At 39.6% G+C, this 25,105-nt stretch overlaps 2 protein-coding genes across 3 annotated transcripts; both read right to left on the bottom strand.

Annotated features, from left to right (window-relative positions):
- Positions 1-185: 185 nt before the first annotated feature.
- On the bottom strand, positions 186-3,437 carry rft1 (RFT1 homolog). Its single transcript, XM_032514399.1, has 10 exons — positions 3,108-3,437; positions 2,898-2,983; positions 2,658-2,780; positions 2,284-2,575; positions 2,067-2,201; positions 1,680-1,940; positions 1,436-1,580; positions 1,232-1,337; positions 894-1,143; positions 186-745 (listed from the first exon to the last, which is right to left on the bottom strand). The coding sequence occupies exons 1-10, from the start codon at positions 3,168-3,170 to the stop codon at positions 581-583; spliced, it is 1,626 nt and encodes a 541-aa protein (XP_032370290.1). The 5' UTR covers positions 3,171-3,437; the 3' UTR covers positions 186-580.
- Positions 3,438-4,178: 741 nt separating this feature from the next.
- Positions 4,179-22,323, bottom strand: prkcda (protein kinase C, delta a). Of its 2 annotated transcripts, none has more exons than XM_032514384.1 (18): positions 22,053-22,323; positions 16,861-16,990; positions 16,512-16,711; positions 16,354-16,420; positions 14,360-14,516; positions 13,828-13,859; positions 13,561-13,646; positions 12,908-13,037; positions 12,723-12,823; positions 11,529-11,625; positions 11,235-11,365; positions 10,329-10,502; positions 10,138-10,229; positions 6,802-6,864; positions 6,024-6,162; positions 5,699-5,887; positions 5,345-5,473; positions 4,179-5,199 (listed from the first exon to the last, which is right to left on the bottom strand). In XM_032514384.1, the coding sequence occupies exons 2-18, from the start codon at positions 16,967-16,969 to the stop codon at positions 5,032-5,034; spliced, it is 2,064 nt and encodes a 687-aa protein (XP_032370275.1). In that variant the 5' UTR covers positions 16,970-16,990; positions 22,053-22,323; the 3' UTR covers positions 4,179-5,031. The 2 variants fall into 2 exon arrangements, with proteins under 2 accessions (XP_032370275.1, XP_032370274.1); XM_032514383.1 differs by having other exon boundaries at positions 16,861-16,993; positions 22,053-22,277.
- Positions 22,324-25,105: the final 2,782 nt, after the last annotated feature.

Genomic DNA, 25,105 nt, shown 5'->3' with positions numbered 1-25,105 from the left:
TCTATAAAGTTAAACATGACAAAGCTGGTGCTAACAGTGTGCGAATCCCTGCTCTAGAAAGTGTATGCTTTATACTTGGCTGCTTACAGTTTATAAATTCATATTTTTCTATTAAATTAAATGAAATTTGCCATCTAAAAAATAAACACCACACATGTGAATTAGTAATCTTGCTTTACTGTGTAAAAAATTCATCACATTTCTTTCTTTATCGGCCACAATTAGATCCCAAAACAATCATGACATGTTTGTCCATACGTGTATGAGCCAACACAGGAATGATCCAGTGAAAACATGTCAGCATCCCACACACACACACACACACACACACACACACACACACACACACACACACACACACACACACACACACACACACACACACACACACACACACCACACACACACACACACACACACACACACACCACACACCACACACACCACACAGTTAATGGGTTAATTGTAAATAAAAAGTTGTTCCCTTGTTTCACACAGTCACTAACTGTCAGTCAGAAGCTCATTATTCTGTTTGTTGTAAAGCTTTCTTCCATTCCAAAATGCCAATTTCCAGTCTTCTTCAAGTGTGTTTCTTTCTGTATTGGGGCATGAGCTGAGTTCTCACAAACTGAATAAGCTGAGTCTCTGTGAGAAGAACAGCCACAAACACACCGAGCAGACATGCGGCTCCTACGGCAATATGGACCAGCCTTAGCAACCAGCCGCTGTCACAGCAGAACACACCCTGCGACCAGAAAATAAAGAAGCTCAAATTAGGGCCATTGATTTGCATAATATTTAATGCAGATTGTAAAGAATAAAACTACAATGTAATGGCCAATATTTAGAAATATAACCTGAGTGGAGAACAAAAAGACATGATTCTCTTGTACCTCAGACAGCACTGTGACAACGGCACTGACAGCAAGTGCCAGTAGTAGAAGTGGGGAGGGAAACAGGCCTCGCAGAGGTTTCCATTGACTGGACTGGAAGTAGCGGTGTATGTAAAACAGGCTGTGCAAGATGCGGAGGCCCATGTTAAGGCAGTTTGCCAGTATGAAGCCTACACCACCAGCCCACCATGTCAGCATGTAGGACAGGAACAGGAAAGACACAGACAAAGCCAGCATCACCAAATTATACCTGAGAATAAAACACAAACACAGTGTCAACCGACAGGTTACATAATGTATAATGAATGAATGTATATGTATACTTCTATATTACTTACCTGTCAACCTCTTTTTGGCTCATGGCAGCAAATACAAAGCACTCGGTTACACCATTTACAGCAAGCAAGAGAACGTAGAAGCTGTAGCATCGCAGCAAAGTGGGTCCTTTAAGAAAAACAAACACACACAAAGCAGTGACTAACAACACCAAGCAAAGCCGAATTTGTCACATATATCCAATACAGCCAGTGTTTTTTTGTTACCTGTACCACTGCTAAGTAGAGAGCCGCCATAAATGTCCAGAGCCAAGTGAGAGTAAGCATAGCCAAACACTGAGATAATCAGACCAACCACAAGCACCAGTTTCAGCAGACACTCTAGGACCTCTGCTGCAACGGCAACATCTTCCTGTAGACAAAACCCACAATATGAATGAAGTAAAACCAACGATTCCTTTCTAGCCATTAACAGAGACTTTTGTGTGTGTTTTTTATTCAAGACTTGCACCTGTTTCTGACTTTTGACATCACGTCCTCGCTCCAGCACTTTGGCAAAGAAGATATAGAAGCTTTCCTCAATAGGCAAGAAGATGAAGCGAGCCACCATGGAGCCCAGATTATTGACAATATCATAAACTCCCTGGTCTCCAAAGCTGAGGACGTTCAAGAAGGTCATGACGTACCGCTCACCCTCAGTCAAGATCTGCTTCAGGAACGACTGCTTGAAGAAGCTCCATGTGAGCCAGGCCAGAGTCCAATCAACCAGTGGCTATAAACAGAGCAATAGATGAGGATCATTAGTCCTGTATGGTAACACTTTATCTTGTAACTTGTCTGATTGTTTGATTTTGTGAAGATGAATCATAAATAGTGATATTTTATCCTGCCCTACTACCTCTCCATCAGCTCTACAGGGCAAGAGATCTCCAATACGGTGCAGAGGAAAACCCTTCTTGGCTGCCTCTTGAGAGCCCAAGAAACGAATGAAGTAAACAGCGTAGCACAGCACCAGGAATCCTGTGTACACCAACTAACAAAAGCCCATAGTTTAAAATCATTACATACAGAGGAAGTAATCACAAAAATAATGACAACTTCAGCTTATTTCTTACATGAGCAGCAGAGAAGATGTAAAGGCCCCATTCATGGGCGAACACCACCAGCACCACGGTCATACTGCACTTAGCAATCATTGCTAAGCTCTCAGCGACCACCTTCAGTCGGACAAACATGTGAGCTTGAGCCAGGACCCAGAGGGGCTCAGCCAGGAGCTCCTGCACTCCTGACAAAGCAAACAGCACCACAGCAGGGCCGTAGTAAGGGACAGTCAGGGGGTCTGGGACCTCCAGGAGCCACAGCCACACACAGACCAGCAGGGCTGCCCATAACACACCCAGAGGCAACCTGAGAGACAAGACACACGTCCACTCGCTAAATATGCAAGATTAAACACACTTTACTTTTTTTGTGAAATCACTCAACTCACGTCAGCCAAAGCAGGTTGATAACTTGTCTCCAACTATTGTTCGTCCCAGATACCCCGCTAAGACAGGCTCTCCGGAAAGCTTCTCTGGATAGAAATACTAATGTGGAGTACAGAAGTGTAAGCCTGCATAATAAAGACAAACACATACATGTTACAGCAGCTGATGCAGTGAAATGAGCTGCATTGTGCTCATCTTGGCTGGTGGCACTGTTCTCACATCTCTGCATCTGTCGTCCTTACCTGACATTGACAACACCAATCAGCTCCTTGGACACAAACCGTAGTGTGAAAGCATTCAACAAAAAGGTGAGGACACGGAACATCACCTGAGATAAAAAAAAAAAATAAAAATAAAAAGAATAATTAGTTATGCGTTTGTATGGGGCTGTATCTCATCCATGTGTGCGTGCGTACGCGCGTGTGTGTGTTTGTGTGTGTGTTTGTGTGTACCTGTAGCAACACATTATACGATGCTAGAGTAGACGCATTCTTCAGTACTTCCTGAGTACTCATTTTGGATTTCCTCTGACTCGCTGGAAATCTAACAGTGAATTTGACAACGTTTCCGCTGCTTTCTATGAAGGAAAATCATGATACACACTGTAAAACCATAGACTGTTAATATTAATGATATACAGTCTACGCTGAAAACCGATAGCAATAGCGCCTTATTGCTCATGTACAAGTGTGAGGTCGTTAAGCAGCAGTAAAAGATAAAAGATGTAGCCATAGACAGTTAAAGAAGATGTAGCAGAAGACTTCCGTACACATTGTACGGAAATACGTTACGCGGTGACGTCAAAGAGCGTAACGTCCAACGTGGTGTCGCTAGAGGGCGGGCGTAACCATCCTGATTCAATTATTTATACACCCATGGAGGTGACTGCTGCTTAGTAGTGTCGTACACAACAGGTATGTCCCTTTTATTGTGAATCTCCATCTCTATGTAAATGATTCATTGTTTGTTACCAACATATTGGCATGTAATCTATTACACCAGCCTTTTAGTTTCATGTAAAGCCCTCCTTCCTTATTTTTTTTATTATGCATGTTTATGTTCACAAAAATGTCAACCTCTCCTACACCTAAAACTGCATTAATTTACATTTCCTGAAAATAAGCATTTTTGCATCACTGTAAACAATTTGCTAATTAAATTGAGGTTTGTGTCCCTGAGCAGGTAACAAAGTATATCCTACCCCAAACAGAAAGTGCAAATCTGTTTTCTGTAGGTTTTATTGATCCTAAGAGAACAAGCCTATAATAGGTTGTCTACAGATATATATTAGTTATTTCAATTTGGATTATCACACCATAGATACTATATGATATTGCACTAGAGATAAGCCCTGACTTGACTAATCCCTCTTAAATCTTCTCGTTTTTGAGAACTTAATCTTTCATTGTATGATCTCAATGTAAACTGCTCACATACAGTATATATACATATATATATATATATATATATATATATATATATATATATACGTTATTTTTTTTTTTTTAAATAGTACAGCAGACTTGGGAGTTGATGTTTTTTTAATCAGATGTAAAAGATGGAGACAGTAAAAAAAAGTACATCCTTAGCGAACAAATATACATGTTACAACAATATACATATACGTTGTCTATATACAGCGTATCAGTGACTCCTAACTTACTGTTTGAAGTAACGTACCTTTACTTGACCTTTTGCACCGACTGCCTCCCCTTTACACAAACAGGACCTTTCAATTCAGCTGGGAACAGCTGTTAATCTGTTAAAATTAGTTCTTTATATGGGACCAGAAAGCCAATCACCACAAGATCTTCTTTGTCAGCAAGACATGATTCATTCAGTCAAAGGCAAGAATTCAGATGTTCCAAAGACAGATAACATTCATTATTAATCTATATTTAAAGATGAATAAGTTTTTGTTGGTGTGAGATATCTATACATGCAGTCAACTCATTCACACACAAAAAATCTACATTTGACGTATTCAGCATAATTCATTCCTACAGGTTTCTTTCCCTCTTTATACTTTTTCATTCCAGTTGGGTTGAAATAAATGTGACAAAAAGGGACACAAAATAGCTGCAGATGGTAGCGGTGAGTGAAATGTAAGGATTTTCCACCTCCCGCCCTCATATTATCACAACCTAGACAAATAATAAGCATGCACACAAACACAATACTGTCAATATGTACAGTACAAGGGCCTGTTTCTACGCTTATCATTTCTACACGTACCCTAGGAGAATGGTTTGTGCTTAAAATAAGGTTACACAAATACTGATTGTGGAACCGCTCATTCATTTGTAAGTTTAACAAGGATTCAGAATAAGGGAACTGTTCGTAAGCGGTAAAGCTGTAACCCAGGTCTGACTGTCATCACAACATTCTCTTTTCTAAAAGTTGTTCCATCTTAGGGTTGATGAATGAAAAGCCAGCAAATTCCGCCTGATCCATGGAGTCTATGAAGTTCTTGTCGCTGTAGGAGAGACGAGGCTTCTCACTAAGGAACTCCCGATCAAAGTTGCTGCAATCATTTGGTGCTTTCTGAAATTGACAACAATCTTATCTCAGCAAAATTATAAAACAGAGGCGCTCATCACAGATTATAGACGTATGTATATAACAGCAAATGATCTGTATTCTTTCATGACTGAATCCTCAGTGACTCCTTAGTGTATGTGGGGCCTACCACTTTGGGTTTGAACGGGGGTTCAATCTCTCTACTCTCCAAGGCCTGCCAGTTGATGGTCTTGAAGAACGGCTGTATACGGACATTACCCACGATCCCAAGCCTGCGACTGGGGTCTCTTTCGAACAACTGCAGGGTAAATTAGAAGTGTGCACCATTACATTAGCTCATTTTAAGCTACACATTTATGATTTAATTGGATTAAATAGATTTCATCAACATATTCTTTTATCTTGTACAGGAGTATGTGGTCCTTGAATTTAAACCATAAAATAATCAAACATGCTAATACCATATAAGCAGAAATGGTGCCCTATAACAGATGTATTTTGTTTAAAAGGTATTGGTACAGACCTGCTCAAGCAGATCCTTGGCCTCCTTGTTGATCCAACGAGGATAGTGGGGAGTATCCATGCGGATGGACTCAAACAGCTCATCCTCATCATCTCCATGGAAAGGCGACTGACCAACCAGCATTTCGTAAAGCAACACTCCAAATGACCACCAGTCAACGGAGAATGAGTATTTCTGTCCCAGTAGGATCTGAGTTGAAGTACAAAATTATGAATAAGAACTATTCTAGACACACGCTGACACATGCATAATGATCTAAGCTAATCAGTTGCACATTTGAATATTTCAGAACAAGAAAGCATCCGTTAAGTATGAAGCACTATACCTCTGGAGCAATATAGTCAGGAGTACCGCAGAAAGTTGTAGCACGATTCTCTCCAAACACATTCTCCTTGCACATGCCGAAGTCAGCGATCTTTATGTGTCCCTCATGGTCCAGCATCACATTGTCTAACTTAAGATCTCTGAAACAAAACAATCACCACAGGATTGGAAATATGCAGTGATTTTGAAGACGAGTTTGCAATTATAAGGTTTGATCTCACAATTTTGTGTTCTAAATGAACTTTTAGAGGAATAAATATGTGATTAAAAGTGCCTTTGTTTTGAATGTTTTGAAATCTTGAATGCTTACTGCCTTAAAACACTGAGATAGGATTCATCGATGTGAATATTCAGTCCATTGTTAATGTGTTCATTTACTAGACATTTTATAGAAGTAACCATTATTCTTACATGGTTAATAATTGCAAGCAGTTACATTATTGCTGGGATTTACAGTCAGCTTTTTACTGCAGGAAATTAACATATTCACAGTTTCCTAAACATTCCCTGTTCATAACTGCATTACCAGAGAATGATAATAACAAAAAAAAAGTCAAAATGTGTGGGTTACCTAACCAAGCCATTTTTGAATGTCATCAAGTGTATTTCAATATTGCACTTGCAATGTGAATTTATCTTTTCCTTGTGTAAGATAGTAAAATAATCAAACAAGTTCAGCTGTGATGTAAAGAATATAGTAAAACAAAAAAACAAAATACCAGTATGGTCATTTAGTGCATGTACTGTACATCCAGATGTTACACATATTTTGCTCTGACCTGTAGATGATCCCTTTGGTATGTAAGAACTGAAGACCACAAATTATCTCAGCAGAGTAGAACCTGGGGAGACAGACAAATATTACCCACACATCTCTGGTGGAAAGCCACATATCTGCACTGGGGCTATCTCACTCGTGAGTTGGCAGCTGAACACTGGTGTCACTGCAGACTCTTTTCAGTGTAGAGCTGAATTATTGAGGTAGACATTTGCATGGAGTAGCAGACCGGTGAATAACACTCTCATTATGTGAAACCTGAGAGCTGCAGTGAGCCGAAAGAGTAGCCTATCTCTGACCTGCTTCTCTTGTCATCTGTGTCAGGGGAAACAATCCAGTTTTGAGAAGAGATGTGTGGTTCCATCGGTGAATGTTTGTGAAGATTTACAAAGATAGTCTTTACAGCATTCACTATCTAACAGGGACTTGCTAGCATGTTTGCCCAGAGATTATAGATTAAGCTTGCAGGGCAAGATAAAGACAGGAAGACAGCGACAAAAAAATTGCTGGTGGCCAGTTCTACATCGTATACAGATATGGGGATTGCTGTGGCCAAAGTAATCTAGATACAATACACTGGTAAGTAATTTAAATAGCTCACATTACTGTATTGTGTGAAGAGTTAACCTTTGCATGGAATTTAGCCATTCCAGGGCTCGCCTCCCTATATACAAATGTTCCACCAAGTTCCTTCCTAGGACAATTTTGCAGAATCACCGTAGCGAGTCCAGGGCTTAGCACCGCCTGCCCTAAACATAAGAACTTGTTGTCCATTTTAAATAATAATAATAATACCTTTTATTTATATAGCGGTTTTCATTTACTCAAAGACACTTTACAGTAAAACCATGGTAAATACAATAAAAGCAGGTGAAGCAATAAACACAAAACATAAAAACTATCATATTACACTGGTAAAATAGATAATAGTAGATTAAGTGTGATGTTATTTTAGGGTGAAGGCTATTTCAAAGAGATGGGTTTTGAGAAGTGATTTGAAAGCGTCCAGGTCAGAACAGTCACAGATGTTTATGGGTAGAGAGTTCCAGAGGGAAGGGGCGACGATGGTGAAAGCGCTGTCACCAGGTACTGGTCCTCCTGAGTGTCTGGTTTGTGTCGAAGGAGAGGAGGTTAGTGGAGGGATTGTGGCGGTGGAGCCGGTCAAATGATCAATTGACAAATACTGAATAGGCAGGTTTAATTTATTGATCGTCTCTCACTTAAAGCCCAAACAAACACAGCTCTCTTAGAACAAGTTAGAAGGTGCACACAGATATGTATATGCATGTCTAAACCTGCTCTACAAACAACAATACAAACAAAACAGAGTGTAACATGAGGACTAGATATTTGTAAGTAAGTTTGCCACTGCTATGTGAGGAACGTTGAGACGCTAGGCTAGGCTCTCTACAGCACTGGGTTAAATGTTAGCAGTAGCCACTAGGAGAACAGGGCCTTTGTGCTGATAAAGAGGTCATCAGAAACTTTACAGTTCAGTGACTGCCTGAGAAAGAATTATTGCATAACCAAATCCTTGAGATGCTTTTCATTCCACTGTGACAACTTGTGCAGCAACATAAAAGCTTATTTATATATTACATATATTTAAGCATATATTTTAACAAATATGAAAGCATGTTTTGTTTAAAAATGAATATATTGTGAGAAACAGGCCACTCTTTTTTTCTCACTCACTGAGGGTAAATAATAGTCTGGCTATCACCAACCAAGCTAAGCTCAATACATTTAAGATTGAGCATTGGTCTGGGGAGTCTGCTCTGTATTTTCTCTGCACAAGAGGCTTGACCAACGGACATAGTTCAAATCACTCTGTACGCAGTTGGATAGTCCTTTAACCAATCAGACCAACGATCCGGGTGACATAGAAGCGGCAGCGGCATCAACGGCTGCACTTCGGTTGCATTTGGTGGCCGCTATGTTGAACGCAAACCAGAAACTGCTCGGTCGCTTCTCTATTGTCATCGTGTTAAACCGACCAATAGCGCACCAGGTAGATAAGCCAGGTAGATAGTTTGTGATTGCTTCCTGCAAAATTGGGAACTGAAGCAGGTGAATTAAACGTGCAGGTTTCCAGACCAAGCTGCAGGGTGAAATGTAATTGCTGGCAGAGTGAGCGGGGTTTACCTGGTCTAGGTATATCATCCATCCAGGCTGAATACAGTCATTGAGTACTGATTTTAGTGGATGACAACACAAGATCATGTGTATGTTTGCCAAATAGAGAATTTCTCCTGTCATCAAATGGGTCCAGGGCACAACCACCAGTTTAACTAAAGGAAATGTAGCAAAAGACTACAAACCTACACACACCAGTATTTTTAAAAACATACTAGTGTATAAGAAAGATAATAGTAAATGCATTAATAGTCTTGCCATTCTTCAAGACATAAAACTACAATGGCTCGCACGCACTAAAGTCTATCTAGCTATCTTTATTGTCCTCGGATACCTAGAATCAAACCAAGTCTATCATCTGAGTTTGTGTATTTTTGCTTCCAAGTTTGTGAACACAACACTGTAAAATACCTCACTGTTATCCCTATTTGTCTATCCTTAAGGTGCTTAAAAAAGAAGAAAAACATTCTACAATTCCTTGACAACTGGGCAGACTCTGTGATACAATTGATAAAGCTCCAGAAAAGCAACTAATGGTCCTTGTGGTGAGACTGTTTTCTCAACTATTACTATCCCATTTCAACAAGGTGAAATCAATAAAGTTGACACTATTTACTGGGGGGGGTTAACAGCTCTTGCAAAGAAATGTTTCACCTCCATCTCTTTTGTAAATGTGAGACTTTTTAAAACTTTAGTTGGCGGGGACGCAGGTGCCAACGAGCTTCAGACTTTACAACACTCTCTTTTACCAGTGTGCCATTTTTTTTCTGGAGGGATTCCCACAAAGTGATGAGTAGAGAGATGGGTGATTGTAACTGATACCTCCCCATACAAACAGTACACAGGCAGTAAGAGCTGCTTTATCCTTACAAGGGCAGTCTGCCAGTGAGCTGCAGCTAATGAATGCCAGCCCTAGCCCATCAGGGTTCAGTATATCATGTAAACGAAAAAGAACACATAATGGGAGAGAAAGAAAGAGAGTGACACGGGGAGAGTAGACATGCTGTCTTCTTTACAAGTATCTGCTTTTCATCAGCTCATCTATTCTGTATGTATGAGGGCCGGAACAGAGTAGCTTGAGCTACAGGAGCTCCTGTAGCTCAAGCTACTCTTGAGCAAAGAGTAATGATGGCAAATAGTGTGTGGATGTTTTTGTTTTTTACCAAATCTGTATGTTGTCAGTATGACAGGTGTGACTTACGTGGCTCTGTGGAGTTCAAAGCGCCCTTTCTCCTGAATATGAAACATCAAGTCTCCTCCGTTCAGATACTCCATCACAAAGAACAGATGCTCCTGTTGACAAGTTTTACTTTGAGAATTGAGGACACAACTCCAGCTAATGATGTAGTGTAGGAAAACCACTAAGGCACTAATGAGATGAAAATGGACTACCTTGGTATGGAAGGTGGAGTAAAGATGTGTGAGGAAGGGGTTATCCCAGGCTAAAGCCAAGACCCTCTTCTCTACCATAGTGCACTCCACATCATCATCCATCAGCACTACATCTTTCTTTAGAGCCTTTACTGCAAAGTACTCTCCACTACCCTTCAGCTCTGCAAGGAGAACCTGTAAGGCAAAGAGAAGAAGAAGAGAAGAGGAGAAAGAGAGAAACTTAAACACTGCAAATGATTTGGTTCTTACCAAGATAAAAAAAACTTCAGATTTATAAGTGTTAGACAATTTATCTTGTTTTAAGAGTGATTTTCTTATTTTAAGTGTTCAACTTTACACTGTAATCTTAAATCAAGCAAGCTTGTCAAGTGAAATTTTCTTCCTGCATGGACAGATAATTTCACTTGTTCTGAGTACCTTTTCCCTAAGATTTAGTGTTTTTATCTTGTTTTTAGACACCCCTTTTTTGCAGTGAATTGTTTTCTACCTTGTTAAGAGTATGAAGTTTGAAATGTCAGGATATGTGTTAATTAGTCTTGTATTGCCAGACCTATCTCCACAGCTCTGTGTATGCCCTTGCAAAATAGATAACAGAATTAGCTGAAGGGGCGGTACATCACTCGTCAGATGCCAGGCTTCATCCCAGCAATGTACATCCATTGAGCCAGATTGTGTTAATAAATTGAAATACGTTGTCCACTGCTCATAATATGATCAAAAACCTACATTTGATGATCATCATTTCTATACGAAGCCTCTGTGTGCCAGTGTACTGTATATGACAGTTGACAGGTGTTGTACTGGGGTGGTTCATTCACTCCTGGTTATCCTCTCATTCTTGGGTTGTTGTCTTTTTAAAAAGGGCAGTCCCACGGTAAATATATCACTGATATAGTTGCTTTGTACCTTGCCAAAGCTGCCTTTCCCCAAGACCTTGTGGAAGACAAAGTTGTCCACGTTGATGCGGGTCAAATGAGTTATACGAGACTGAGGCCGTGGGTTGGACCCCTCCCACAGTCTGCCATAGGGAGATCCATCTAATGGACAAACGTTTAGCAATTACTACATAAAAATACTTATTTATATAATAATCTTAAACAATGAACACTTGGCATATAATTCTGCAAGTATTATTATCAGTAGAGAGTATATACTGCCCACATGAATGCATGTAAGTACATGCACAAAACACTAACTGACCATCAATATTCAGTCCAGCAAGCTTGCTAACTTCATTGTAAATTCCAATATCAGGCAGATCAGGCATGTTTGGATCTGAACGGCGGGAGGACGATTTCTGATGGAGAAAAGAAAGAAAAAGAAAAAATAAGCATAAAACAGCCAGACAAATAGTTTCTCAGCAATGGTTACTCATCTAGCCGTGATATAGCCAATGTGAATACATTTTTTCTGATTCTCTTCTTAAACAATGATTGTGTGTTCTGACTGTCCCCCAAAGTTCATACATTTAGGGGCCAGTAAATAGAGAACAAGAAACTGAGAGTTCCACAACGAGCCAGTCCTTAAACACACCAGGACAGGACGCTCAGGTTCCCATCGAGGTCGGATGTCACACACTTAACAAATTGTCAACACACACTGAGGATTGGGAGTTCCCCCATTCAAGGGACACTCAGTTTTATGGTTACACTTTATTTTAATAGTCCATTGTTGATAATCAAATTACCACCATGTATTATTAAACAATGAACTGAGTTTCGTGTGATACTCACTTACAGATAATATTGTAAAGAGCCCTCTATAAATGTGCTCTACTTGGGTTTGGATTAGTCTTAGTTTTGGGATTAATGTTAGAAATATGAACAGAAAATAACTGGATTCAGGACCAAAATGGGGTCAAGATTACAGCAAAGAGAGGTCAGGCTAAAATCATGGGATGGGTCAAAACTAAAAAAATAATAATATTCACCTTATAATTAAGAAGGTAAAATTATTGTGATTTTTTGTTGTTGTATTTCTGCCACACATCCTTGAACTTGGACATCCAAATTATATGTAACCAAAGCTCACTTCTGATTTGCCTCCAACTCCTAAATAGAGAACAATGCTATTTTTTTTAGAATAAATGTTTGTAGAAAAAATGGTTAATGTGTAAAAATCTTACAACCTGGGGCAGGGCATTAAAATGCTTTTCTATAATTGTGTTCACCATCTCATCATTAAGCACATATTCTTTAAACCCAACTCATACACTCCGAGCTAAGTAAGCGGTATTTCAATCAGATATCCACAATGTCTGAAACAGCCATTGCATGATTTAATAAGGTTGTATGGTACTTAAGTCAGACTTGTCCTTCAAATTCTTTACTTTACTTTGACTTGACTCTTGATTGGACCATACAACGAATGACTTGTGACCGTCTCCATCCTCACCTGGCTGACTTGTGTGAGTGCTTCAGCAAGTAGTTTCTGGTTGATACCACAAAGGTTGGCTACTTTATCCTGACACTTGTGATGGACATTCATGGCACAATCTACAAAGGGAACCAAAAAAGTCTGTTAAAACTAAAATTGCACAGTTACACTCCAACAGTTAATCACTTATATCTGCACTGTACCTTCACACTTGAGGCCTTGTTTGACAAGACCCCACAGCAGACTTCCACAGTGGTCGCAGAAGGTGGGACTCATGTAGTTGTTGGTCTTAAAACGGTGCGGCATGTCAATTTTAAAGCGCTCCTTCTGGAACTGCGGAGTCAAACGGAATTCATCATCTCTGTGACTGACCCATAGCAAAGGAATTCTAATCAGTGGCCTGTGATACTTCACAGCCCTGCGCATCTGCCTCATTTTCTTCTTATCTTTTTGCTTTGTCTTCTGCTTCCCTCTCTGAGAATGTAGAAGTGAAGTGACTGTCTGTTCCCAGGTCTACCTCTTCACTGATTCTCTCTGAGACCACTCCCCGTGTGTGCTTGATCATTTCCATGCATTATCTAGGTCAGGTGGTCTTTGATTGTCTTCAATATTGATGATGATTGAAAAGGGTGTCTTATTGCATGTGGACCCTGACTGGTACCTGTCTTTGAATCAAACTCTTACCCAGCAACACCTGCCAGTTGAATTATTTTTCCATCACTGTTTAAACTGTTATGGAGGGATACTTTACTATAACAGTTAAAACCAGTGGGAGAAAGGCCCACACTAAACTAAAATCAACCATATGGACAACACTCACAGTACATGGTGTAGCGCACAAAAAATTGATACGTACCACAGTATCCCGACTGTTGGCAGCAGTACCGGTACATCTGCCGATGATTTTGTCTATGCATTTCTTGTGGATGGCTGCATTGCACTCTGATCAAACCAAGATATAAGAGAATTGTATACTTTGATACAGTATCTGAGCATATCATGTACACTGGCCCCACAGATAAAACAGTGAAGTACATATTTTTAATATATACCATCTAATCACTGGGTTGCTATTTCAAGTAATGCACAAAGCACAGGAGTTTTAAAATTATTGTACACTTACGTCTGCATTTATAGCCTTGCTTGTTGAGTCCCCTGTGGGAGGCAAAGTGACATTAACAGGTCAGTCTGTATCACTTTTGAATGATCATTAATATGAGAATGGTTTGCTGATTAATCACTTAGCTAGTGATAATGAACAGCTGCAGTACACCCATGCTGATTTGTCTACCAGTGTTTCCTTTTTCTACAAACTTCCTCTCCAGAGAGACCAAAATGGGCTTCAAAGCACATCTGTTGCTATCAAAAAACGACAAACATTGTGATTACCAGAGACAGACCTTACAACTTAAAGGGTAAGTTGTAAACCTTATTGGTTTTATCCAAAAATATCATAAGCAACCCGTCTCTCTAACATATGTTAGGGGAGAGTATTAATATTTGCAGAATATCAGGAAGTTCCAAAAAAAATATTTTTTTTAATCTCACTGTGTCGTTCTGTCTCCTGTTTTTGTTTATCTAATCTGTGGTTCATGAGTTTCTCTTTAGCTGCTTTGAAAGTTGGCTTATAGGGCTGAGGAGTAGGCTGTACTGACCAGACAAATTCTCTGCACACGGAGCAGAAAGTGGGCTGTCTGAAGAACGTGGCAATAAACTCATGGTTCTTTATGAAGTGGATCTTGGCCTGCTTGATGGCCCCTCGTCTACGGTTCAGGGTAGGAGCCTCCTCCTCTTTGCTAGCCTGCTTACTCTCTTCAAAATACACAGAGAAACAACGATCAGTCATCCCACAACACTGCAATGGAAAAACAAAGGGTATTTCACATACATAACAAATTGATTGCCTTAATGATTACTGAAGAAATTACTCATGTGAATGGCTGTGAATAATAAGATTAAAGTTGCTGGGCAGCCTGTGTATATGTAAGGGTGGGGGGGTGATAAAAATCAAAGGAATGATGACTTCAGACTGGAATTTAGACAAGCTGGTTGTGGAGCTTCAGATTTAGTTTTATCAACATGGTATTTGGGAATTTTATGAATGTTAAAGTCAAAAGAGAAAAGATTCTTTCCATTTTTAATACTATTCAGTTGAGAATACTCTTCTTACTCTACTCTGTTTCTCAATCAGCTTCTTACTATGATTGATGCTGTCCTACATGAACACATTTTCTGCTTTCAAAGCTTGTGTGTTTTTTGTCCGTGCTCTAATTAAACACTTGAATCCGAATCAGATGACAGCCCACCTCCCTAGGGTCTGGAAGCAGCTTTAGAAAGGATCAAGCCAACAATGGGCCTGCTCCTTTACAACAAATCCCAATTTTAAATTTTTATTTTTGAATTGAAAACATGGTTGTAACGGCGCAAAAGAAATTAAAATTCATACCAAAAGATAATAATAATACTGTTGATGCTGCTAACCCATTCTGGAGCTAACTGATGGTGCTCCAACCTAACTTCAAGCTGCCAGTGGCTGGAGCGGACGTGCTGTAAGCACTCTTCCTGATTTTAATATTAGCAATATTATTACATTAATATCAAATCAACAACAATTAAACCACACCCACACAGTCCCAATGAAGCAGGTCAGATGACTTTTTAAATGTAAAACTCTTGAACAGTAATAATTAAAAGAGTTTAATTAATTTTTTTTTGGTTTTAGAGTCGTTTTTCAGTTAGTAATATGTAATGTTATAGATGTTATAGAGCATGGGGTATTCAATTCAAATTTCCAAAGGACCAGTTACTAAAATTTCCTCCCAACAAAGGTCTGAAACTTAAAATGTCTAAATTGTGTCTTATGCCCTACCTCTATCAAATATAATCAACAACGAGCATTTCCATATTATTCCATAGAGATAAGAAGAAGGAGTTATTTCTATATATAGTAAAATAAAAATAAAAAGTAAATAAAATGTATTCTCATTTATTCGCCATTTGGTGACACCAGTTATGAAAGAATACTTAAAGGTCCCATGACGTGATGCTCTTTGGATGCTTGTAGATCTTAGTGGTCCCTCAATACCATATCAGAAGTCTCTTTCCCAAAATTAAGCCTTGGTGAAGGATTATAGCCATTTGAGCCAGTCCCACAATGAGTTGTCCTTAGTAGGGGCAATTTTGAGTTTGTAGCTTTTGAGGAGAAGGCTTTCGTTTGAAAGCCATGATGTCTCTCTCTCATGGGTGGGCCAAATTCTCTGGGCGGGCAAAGCAGAGAAAGGGGAGGTAACCTTGCCCCTTATGACCTAAGGAGCAAGATTCCAGATTGGCCCATCTGAGCTTTCATTTTCTCAAAGGCAGAGCAGGATACCCAGGGCTCGGTTTACACCTATCACCATTTCTAACCAATGGGGGACCATAGGCAGGCTGGGGGAATGCATATTAATGTTAAAAAAAACTCATAAAGTCATGCCATAGGACCTTTAAGCTTTTAACCCAAGTTTATAGTGACTTTGGTGACAACATTGAAAAGGTTACACCAGAGACAACAAAGCAAATAGATAGCTACAGGAAATTATATAAATAACTGAAAAAGTCCACAAGCAGGAACAAAGTAAAGTAGATCATGTTTCCTTTTTAATAATTTTACCTGTATCCATTCCTTCTAGAAAATACTGCACCGCCATCATCACTTTTCCAGAAGGATGAAGATCCACCTGAACACACAAACACACAGTTAGACACACAGACAGCCTTAGACAGAAGATATTCCTCTAGAGGGACAGAGGACATTCTGTAATGTCCTACCCAGAACTCAGCGCGCCCGTTGGCTTTCTTGCAGCGCTCAGCAAGGACAGACACTCCGACAGTGACTTCAGCCAGCGGCTCCTCTGCTGTCTTCATCAGCAGTACTTCCAGCACACGACCCTCATAGATGTGGGCATCAAAAGTGGCTTTCCAAGCCGGGTACATGGTGGGTTTCCGCTGAACAAGGGTCTTACCTCTATCTAAGAAAAGGAAGATGGACAGAGAGAGAAAAGAAATAAATATCTTTTGATATTTTCAAGCACAGAAAATAAGAAGGAAGTCACATCTTTGTTACAGACATAACTTCTGTAAAAGAAAGGGTGGTGTAGACTGTCAAAAAGTTTCTCACCAGTTGTCAAGGCCTCCTTCATCTTGATTGCACAGAAAGGCGGTTCAGCCAGAGGAAGCAAGAGCCCCAAGTCGTACGAGTTAAAGGCAATCCTCAAGAAAGGAGCCATGGTGACAGGTACCAACGTCACCTGCTTTCAGAGATGGACAAACATAGTTTTACCCTGGTGACATTTATCTATAATGACATGTTACATGCAGAGCTGCAAATTGTCCTCATATCCTCATTTAATATCTTATTATATTGCATACACACACTGTTGTTGCATATTCTGCAACAATACTGCTGGCTCCCAGTTAGGGATGAAGATATGTATTATAGGTATCTGTTAGGGGTGTGACGAGACAATACACAATATTGCGTTACCAGACCAGAAGATTTTTAAAGTCACATATTATGCTTCTCCATGTTTTCTGTCATATCTACAATGTTATAATGTTAGATTTTTATGTTAAACATGGCCAAAACAATGAGGTAAATCCCTGTGAGCTAAGATTTTCAACTATTCTGAATACTCTCTGCTAAGTGTTATATAACTCTAGGCTGACCTTCTATGATTGGTCATATCCTTCAAGTAGGCAGGACTGGAGTGTTGTTGTTTTTTAAGCCACTGCGGTGTTACATTGTCCCATGTAACTACACACTAACAGGCAGTATACAATGTTACCTTGGCTGCCAGAGTCGTTAAAATCTCCCCAATTCAGGTCACGCTACGGAAACATTTTCTGTTAGTAGAAATCTTTAGTTAAAAAAAAAAAGTTTAAAACTTTTATTTGCAATTTTTGGCTACATGGCTAAAGGCAGTAAACAATGTCCTCTTGGCTGCCAATGTTGTTAAATTCTCAAACTCAAAAATGTCTTCTCTCTTGTAAAACTATTTTCTTCAGACCTAATAACTGCGCCGTTTCCACCGGGAATAACAAAATGCTGCCACCCAAATCATTTAAAAGTGCGTAGGGTTGGGTTTTTATCTGAAATTTGGTACTTTTTCCAGTACTTTCCCTTTTAATAACAAAAAAATATATATTTCAGTTGTTAAAATGATTCCAAACCTATTCATCCTATTTACTTTGAACATTTTGTTATTTATTTAGGACATCTTAAACATCACACAAAATACAACACCTACAACCTATCAAATCCAATAATTCTTCATTTCTTACACTGCATTGTAACTCTTGTATTTGTATCTCATTCTATGTTTATTTTAATGACATATTTTAATTGCCTTTTAATGTTTTATGTAAAGCACTTTCAATTACCTTGTTGCTGAAATGTGCTATACAAATATCGTAGCCTTGCCCTGCAACCTCTAGCCTGTCACCAGGGCATAGTGAACACCGTTGCGCCTGTCTGTCTCAGAGAAAGTGTACATTAACTGCACCACTATTTCGACATTATATATTATATATAGTATAATATATGTATATAATATAACTGTAACCACACTTGTGACAGCTTTACCGTTATTGCCGTGACTCACTGTGACTTAAATGAGCTGCCGAGGCAACATAATGTTAGTTTGCTGTGTGTGTCCGAGTTGAGTCCCGCTCTCTGTGAAACATGCAGAGATGACAGAGAAGCTTATGCTTACATGCCCTCAGGTACCGAAATTTGGTACAGATTGATTTAATGGGAATCGGTCCCTGGTAGTACCGATCTAAATCTGCACTTCTATACTGAATGGTACTGCGAGACAACTCTTCACCTCAACAATAAATATCGTGAGATCTCATGGGACATCATACAGCTAGTTTCTGTATTGTGAGTAGGAGTGCACACTTCAGAAAATGTCACGATTTTGATTCTTTTTAAACTATTCACCGTATGTACATGTAGTTACTTTCCCATGTGATAGTATACATCATTACAAAAACGCAAATAAATAAATGAATTTAAAAAAATAAATAATACTACAAGTCGAATCTATGAATCAATTTTGAATCGGTAGAGCTTGAATCGATTCATGAATGTGAATCGATTTTTTTGCACACCCTTTATTGTGAGACCAAAACAATTTCAGAGAAAGAAGATAAGATACTGCTCCTTCAACTGACATCTAAAAAATTGATTTAAAACATATTTCTGACATCCTGTCAGACACCTGTGCACCTGCATTCAAAAAGAGTAGATGGCTGTGTCAGATACGACAAAGTGACTTCTGTTAAAGTCAAGTCCATTGTATTTATATAGCCCAATATGAAACATCACAAATTTGCCTAGAGGCCTAACAATGTATGATACCCTCTATCCTTAGACCCTTGACTGAGATAAGGAAAAGCTCCCAAAAAAACATTTTACAGGGAAAAAATGGGAACCTCAGGGAGGGAGCATTTTTCATTGTGTGTACAGAATAAACCAAAGTAAAATTGTCAACTTGTACTTGTTCTCACTTAGAGACATTTCTACTGAGTCACACCCACACAGAGGAGGGAAACAAATTATGTTTACACCTCTGTCAAAAAGACCTGTTTTTGTGTGGAGAACTATTGTGGGTGTTTTGTATCTGATTCCAAAGCTAGTTGTTGGAGGTAAAAACGACAAAAACAACAACAACAACAACACAATGTATCATATCATATGACATGTTGTATAGTGTTGCATGTATGTATTATGTTGTATTTCATATTTGTCCAATATGACAATTTTTATATCTGACTTTTTTTGCTGGAAAAAGGGTTGTGCTAGCAATAGCCTACTTTAAGATGTTTCCATTGCTAGTAAGAAAGAAAAAAAACATTTTGAAAACATTATTTTGGGTTCTTTTGATGGGCAGTTTTTTGATAGATATCTGAGATACAGACCTAATTATTAAGATATTGAAAAAAAATCCACACACTACCTGCATCCTTGTGCTTGTGAGGTGATATATGCTAATAGTGACATAGTGGAGAGAGAGCTCATTGTCATCCTACTGGGCACTAGCTGTTGCATACACGATTTACTGTTTGCATAAGCTTGCATAAGCTTACAACCTCAACTTTTTCAGAAGCAACCACGCACCACTAAATGCTGTACAGTATGTGCAATGCAAAGGGTGACGCCCATCAATCTCACATGTTGGCCAGGCACTTCAGTCACACTCATGCTGTCTTGCTTGTTTTTTCTACACCACTATGTATAAAATACAACCACACTGTCAATGTGCCCCCAAATCATTTAAGCTTCTGCTACTACTGTGTAGTTTCTGTAAGGTTGCAGCTGCAAGAGGGAATGTGTTTTCCTGTACGGCTGAGCGAGCCTCAACATGTCACTAATCCAAATACAAGCATGCAGCACCACAGTAGGCCTAGCTGGTATTCACAATCCTGAACCCATAACCACGCACAATGAAACCAGAAAAGTAAGACAGAAAAAAACACAGGGGAAAAAAAAGTTCACACTAGGAGGGGAGGGTGTTGAATGGCCATATTCATTACTGACACACTGCTGCTTTGAGCTGTGATGTCAGGGTTTTTGGAGTTAATCAATAGCAAGCACACTGTGTTACTGAGGGCGGTAGTGATTGATTACCTAGCAAACTGTTCATGTGCAGTTTCGATTTGTTCCATCTGTTAAATTCAGTAGTTATGTCCCATGCACCAGTATAATTTAACAAGAAAACTTCCAACTAACCTCCTGATATTCATTTTATACAACCTACTTAAGTTCCTGATACCTGCATTAATGACCAACACAAAAGTGTGTTTGTACAAGTACTACTAGTATGAAGGTTAAATTATTATATTGCTTCACCCAGAATCTGGGTTTAGAGGTTATGTAAGCACACTAAAGAAAAACCTGTGTTTGTGTATGTTTGCTTGTATTTGAACATCATATCTTAAAAAAATGTGATAAACAGCTTTAATACAGGTGTTGGATGCATGGTGTATGATACAGTTGTGATAGATGTCAAGCCTAAAAGCAGGAGACTGAAGCCTAAATTAACAACACACTCAAGTTATTGGATAATTATTAAGTTAATCTTAAATATATGAATTCAAAAATACTTTTTGATCCCCGAAGGGAGATTCTGTATTTTGTAATTATTTGATTTATAAGTGAAGGAGAAAAGGGATAAGGGAATAGTACCCTACTCTTGCTCCACTGAGAGAAAAAGGGAGAAGTAAAATACAGAAAAGGAGAAGGAGCTTGTACAGTGAACTGCTCTGAATGTAATTAACACCTGATAATGTAAGCATTACATACATTTTGCAAACAACATTAAACTACACTGCTACTGTTGATGATGGAAACATGTCCTCACGTGTAGCCTACTTCTCTGTCACACACACATACACACACACGCACGCGCACACACACGCAGCAACAAAGATTTTCTTTTCGCAGCATTTTTGTCTCTGAAGGATGTGATTTGTATGCAAGTTTCAAATGTTACATCAAGTCTTAGACGACTGACGAAAGCGACCGTTTGAGACCAAATTCTCTGTTTGACACAGTCTACATGTAAGGGTTTATTTAAAACAGACTCCCCTTTATTTGCTGTCCAGACCTGCCCGCATTCCTTCTCACACCCAGCGTTACAACGTAGGTCTATTCTGTGACCCGTGAGATTATGTGACCTGAACTGGTATTCTATTGCCACCATGGCCACACAACTGTTTACTATAGCTAACAGTGCGTTCATATCTTCTCAAGTGACCCCACTGTATTAAGATCGGGTCAAAAAAATGTGGCCAGTATCGACCATGAGTCACCTGTCAATGTTTGATCAACGAATCAGTCTTTTTTTTTCCATAGTGGACCCCGTAGCGCCATAAAATCTGATATGTCACAGATTCCGTGGCACCATTTTAGTTTTATTAATTAAATTAGACGACGCTATCCGAAAAAAAGTTGGGGGTGTTATCGTTTTTTTCTATCAGAACGTAACGTCAGTAACGTTAGTGACAATGTTTCTGATGGCTTTAGAAAATACATTGTGCTAACGTTACTACTGTAAATCAACGTACGTTTTCAATTAGACAAACTAAATCTTACGCGTGCATTTAGCTAGCCTATTACGGTAAAGAATTAGCTAACGTCAGCGCCAACAGTCACGATTAAACGTCTTCGATTCCGTTAGATGAAAGAAGAATACGGGGGGGGGGGGCATTTTGGGGATCTTTAAGTAACTTTTTTGCCATCTCCAGAAGTTAAGGACCCGAACTCTAGTAAAAAACCTCGAGTAAAAATAATAACATCAGTCTCACCTTGTCCTGCAAACTCTGTGCTGCTTCTTTGTCGCCGCAGCACGACGAAAGTTGCTTTCTCTTCCTCTCGTTTTTCGCTCTGTGATTCCGTCGATTGAGGAAGTGTATGTTAGCGCGCGCTCGCAGAGGCTTTTCGGCAAGCTGTGACGTTTAACACACACAAACACAGACACACACACACGCGCACACAAACAAAACACAGACACACACATACACACACACACACCACACGCACGGAGCCCCAATAGTTTCAATGCACCTAATTGCCCTATTTTGAATAAAGGTCCGTTATTATAATGCATTTTCCGATTTTCCACATGAGTTGGACCATTTACTTGTCCACAACACGTAAATATGTTTCAGCCACACACATGCCATTTAAGCCCCCTTGGTTGATTTAAACGATGATGTGTGTTCCTGCAAATCTGTTGATCACCTCAGCTGGTAAAAAAAAAAACTGCCCATGCATCTAACGTTATGTAGATAAAGATCTGCATTGGTGGTGATGAGTGTGTCCTAGATTCTAGTATATCTATGTGGGGACAAAAATAGTGTTTCTTTACAGTTAGAAGTCGTGTGGCAGGGGGTGGGGTCACGTGACCGGTAGGCTGCGGGGGTAGTTTTGAGGTTTTGAGCTAGGTTTTTGCCGGTGAGGAGGTGGCAGATTGGCTTGTGCAGCCAAAGGATCTTTTATGGTTCTAAACTAATACAAGTAGCCTACGCCAAATTATCCATCCTTTGTTTATTTTATGCCTGCATTCACCCCCTCACAAACACACACAAATAGGCCTATGTTTAATTTTTCAAATTTCATAATGAGACGTGAAATGTTGGCTAATGACACCTTACTGGGGAATGGCAGATACATGCAAAGTGAGTCATAATGAAATGTTTAGGTATGAGAATGTATGTGCTGTATGCTGTGCTGCTAAAGTGCAAAGTGAAATGTAAAGTAAAACCTGTCAAGAACAGGCTGACCTGCACAGGTGTGTCAGTGTTCCCCTCTCCTTTGGAGGGCTTACATAATAGGCAAATTGTGAGTCATGGTAGACACAGGATGTCTGCAGTAGAGACTTGTGTGTGCACTAAAAACTTCATTGCCTGGCTGCTCTTCTTCTCTGACTCTGACAGATGCACATTCAAAGCTTGAGGAACCCTCTCCTTCTGTTCCTCCTCTAGCGCCCACACACACACACACACACACACACACCGATTGATCCACCCGTGGGATGTATAGGCTGTAGAACAGGCGGATGTTAAATTTAGCATATAAAGCCTGATGAAAATCCACATAAAAACTCCCTATGCAGGGACTTGATCCATATGGCTGTATGGGGAATTAGAGAAGTGGAGAAGTAAAGAGAGTCGTTAGAAAACCCTCTCAGTCTCTTCCCCACCTTCTATCTTTATGTGAGGAGTATAGAAGTCAGGCTTTGAAATTAACTGGTCAAAGTCTGCATTACTTAATTTAAATGATTCTGCTTGCAATTCAACCGCATTTAGCATTTTTTTTTGTTGCTTAAATCAGATTATTCTGCTGTCCTGAACAATGTTCTAAAAGATGGATGGGTCTCTCCATGTCTATTCAAGCCTGTTTCTCTGTGGTCAAAAATAATGTTTACCCAGGATTAATTTTGTGCGCTCTTTGCTACCTCTCTCCCCTCCTTCTGATCATTGGCATGAATTACAATCTGCAGTAGGCTATCTAAATTTATCTGGAAAGGTAAGTGGCCGCAACTTAAGTTGTCTACTTACAGAGGAGAAAGGAGGATGGTGGCTTTCCAGTTCCCAACTTTAAACACCATTTTTAGTCCTTTGTGATAAGACCCCTCCTTACCTGGTTTGAATCAGATACGTCTGTTTGCTGGCGTGTGTTAGAAAGTGCTGTGACAGAACCTTGTTTACTCCATAACGTTCTTTTTGCCAATATCTCTAATAAACAGTGCCAGCTACGCTTCGACCCTATTATCTCTCATCTTATCAAAACTTGGAGATTGGTTGAACTGATTGTTGTGTATAGCATGTAACTGGCATACACTTTCCCTATTGTTCAACAACACAGCACACAACACAGCAACAACACAACACACTAGTGGCTTATAACAGCTCCACAATAGGAACAGAGGGGGCTATATCTATAAGACATTTTAATGAGATTGACTAGTGATCTTTTTCAGACTTACAAAACGAATTCAGTGTACCTCGTTCCTCATTTTTCTTTTACCTTCAATTAAGATCAGCCCTCAAGGCATACGGTGTCCCCGAGAGAGATCTTTGCCCATCCATCCGGAAACTATTTACTGAGCAGCCGAAAACCTGTGGTATGGTGTCCAGGCTCGGTTTTCAGTGATATCTGGCCTCTCTGGCCTCCCTATTGAGAGGGTCTGGGAACGCCATTAGCCGGACCTGAGCATCAATTTCTACTGTTTAACTTTCCAGAAGTATCACACAATCCAGACCATCAGCACAGTCACTACAATTTCATTAATAGGACATATTGCACCCCTGTGAAAATGAGTCACATGAAGGTTATTAACAGTCCTTTATGCACTTTCTGCCTACTAAAAGCCCAAGGTACATATCTTCACATGATCTGGGCTTGCTCTTCTGTTGGTCAGTTCTGAAACAATATTGCTTCCTAAATATCTCCCTATATTAATAATACTGTATCTGTTACTACTGTGATACTGTGTTTTGATTCTGAATGATTTGTCAGCCCTCCAACTTCAAAAACGTGCTGTATTTGCTGAACTTACAGCTGCTAAGAGAATGATTGCAACACGTTGGAAACCACCTCATGACTTTTTCTTTTTGTACATGGACCCTTTCCTTTTTGGATGTCATATACTGTACATGGAGCTCTCTACGGCTTGCATATATGGAGCTCCACAACAGACTTTGGACTCTTGGCTCAGCATTGCTGAGTCCTTGAAGTCCACGTTGTAGACTTGTGCTTTTACCCCCTTGCTTCTGTGTTTGGTCCCGTGTGTCTTGTGTCCCTCTCTCTGTCAATGTCTTTTGTTTGTTAGTTTGTTTCCGTGTGTTTGTGTGTG

This window comes from Etheostoma spectabile, chromosome 4 (assembly GCF_008692095.1).
Source record: "Etheostoma spectabile isolate EspeVRDwgs_2016 chromosome 4, UIUC_Espe_1.0, whole genome shotgun sequence".
In the NCBI taxonomy this organism is placed as follows: Eukaryota; Metazoa; Chordata; class Actinopteri; order Perciformes; family Percidae; genus Etheostoma; species Etheostoma spectabile.
This window is presented reverse-complemented; position numbering and strand designations above follow the sequence as displayed.

Coding starts and splice junctions, on each gene's coding strand:
- prkcda (XM_032514384.1), bottom strand. CDS start 16,969: ATGGCTCCTTTCTTGAGGATTGCCTTTAACTCGTACGACTTGGGGCTC. Junction 11,626..12,722: donor CACTCACACAAGTCAGCCAG/GTGAGGATGGAG, acceptor TTTCTCCATCAG/AAATCGTCCTCCCGCCGTTC. Junction 6,865..10,137: donor TTTGAACTCCACAGAGCCAC/GTAAGTCACACC, acceptor CTGTCTCCCCAG/GTTCTACTCTGCTGAGATAA.
- rft1 (XM_032514399.1), bottom strand. CDS start 3,170: ATGAGTACTCAGGAAGTACTGAAGAATGCGTCTACTCTAGCATCGTAT. Junction 2,576..2,657: donor ATCAACCTGCTTTGGCTGAC/GTGAGTTGAGTG, acceptor CTTGTCTCTCAG/GTTGCCTCTGGGTGTGTTAT. Junction 1,338..1,435: donor TCTACTTAGCAGTGGTACAG/GTAACAAAAAAA, acceptor TTTTTCTTAAAG/GACCCACTTTGCTGCGATGC.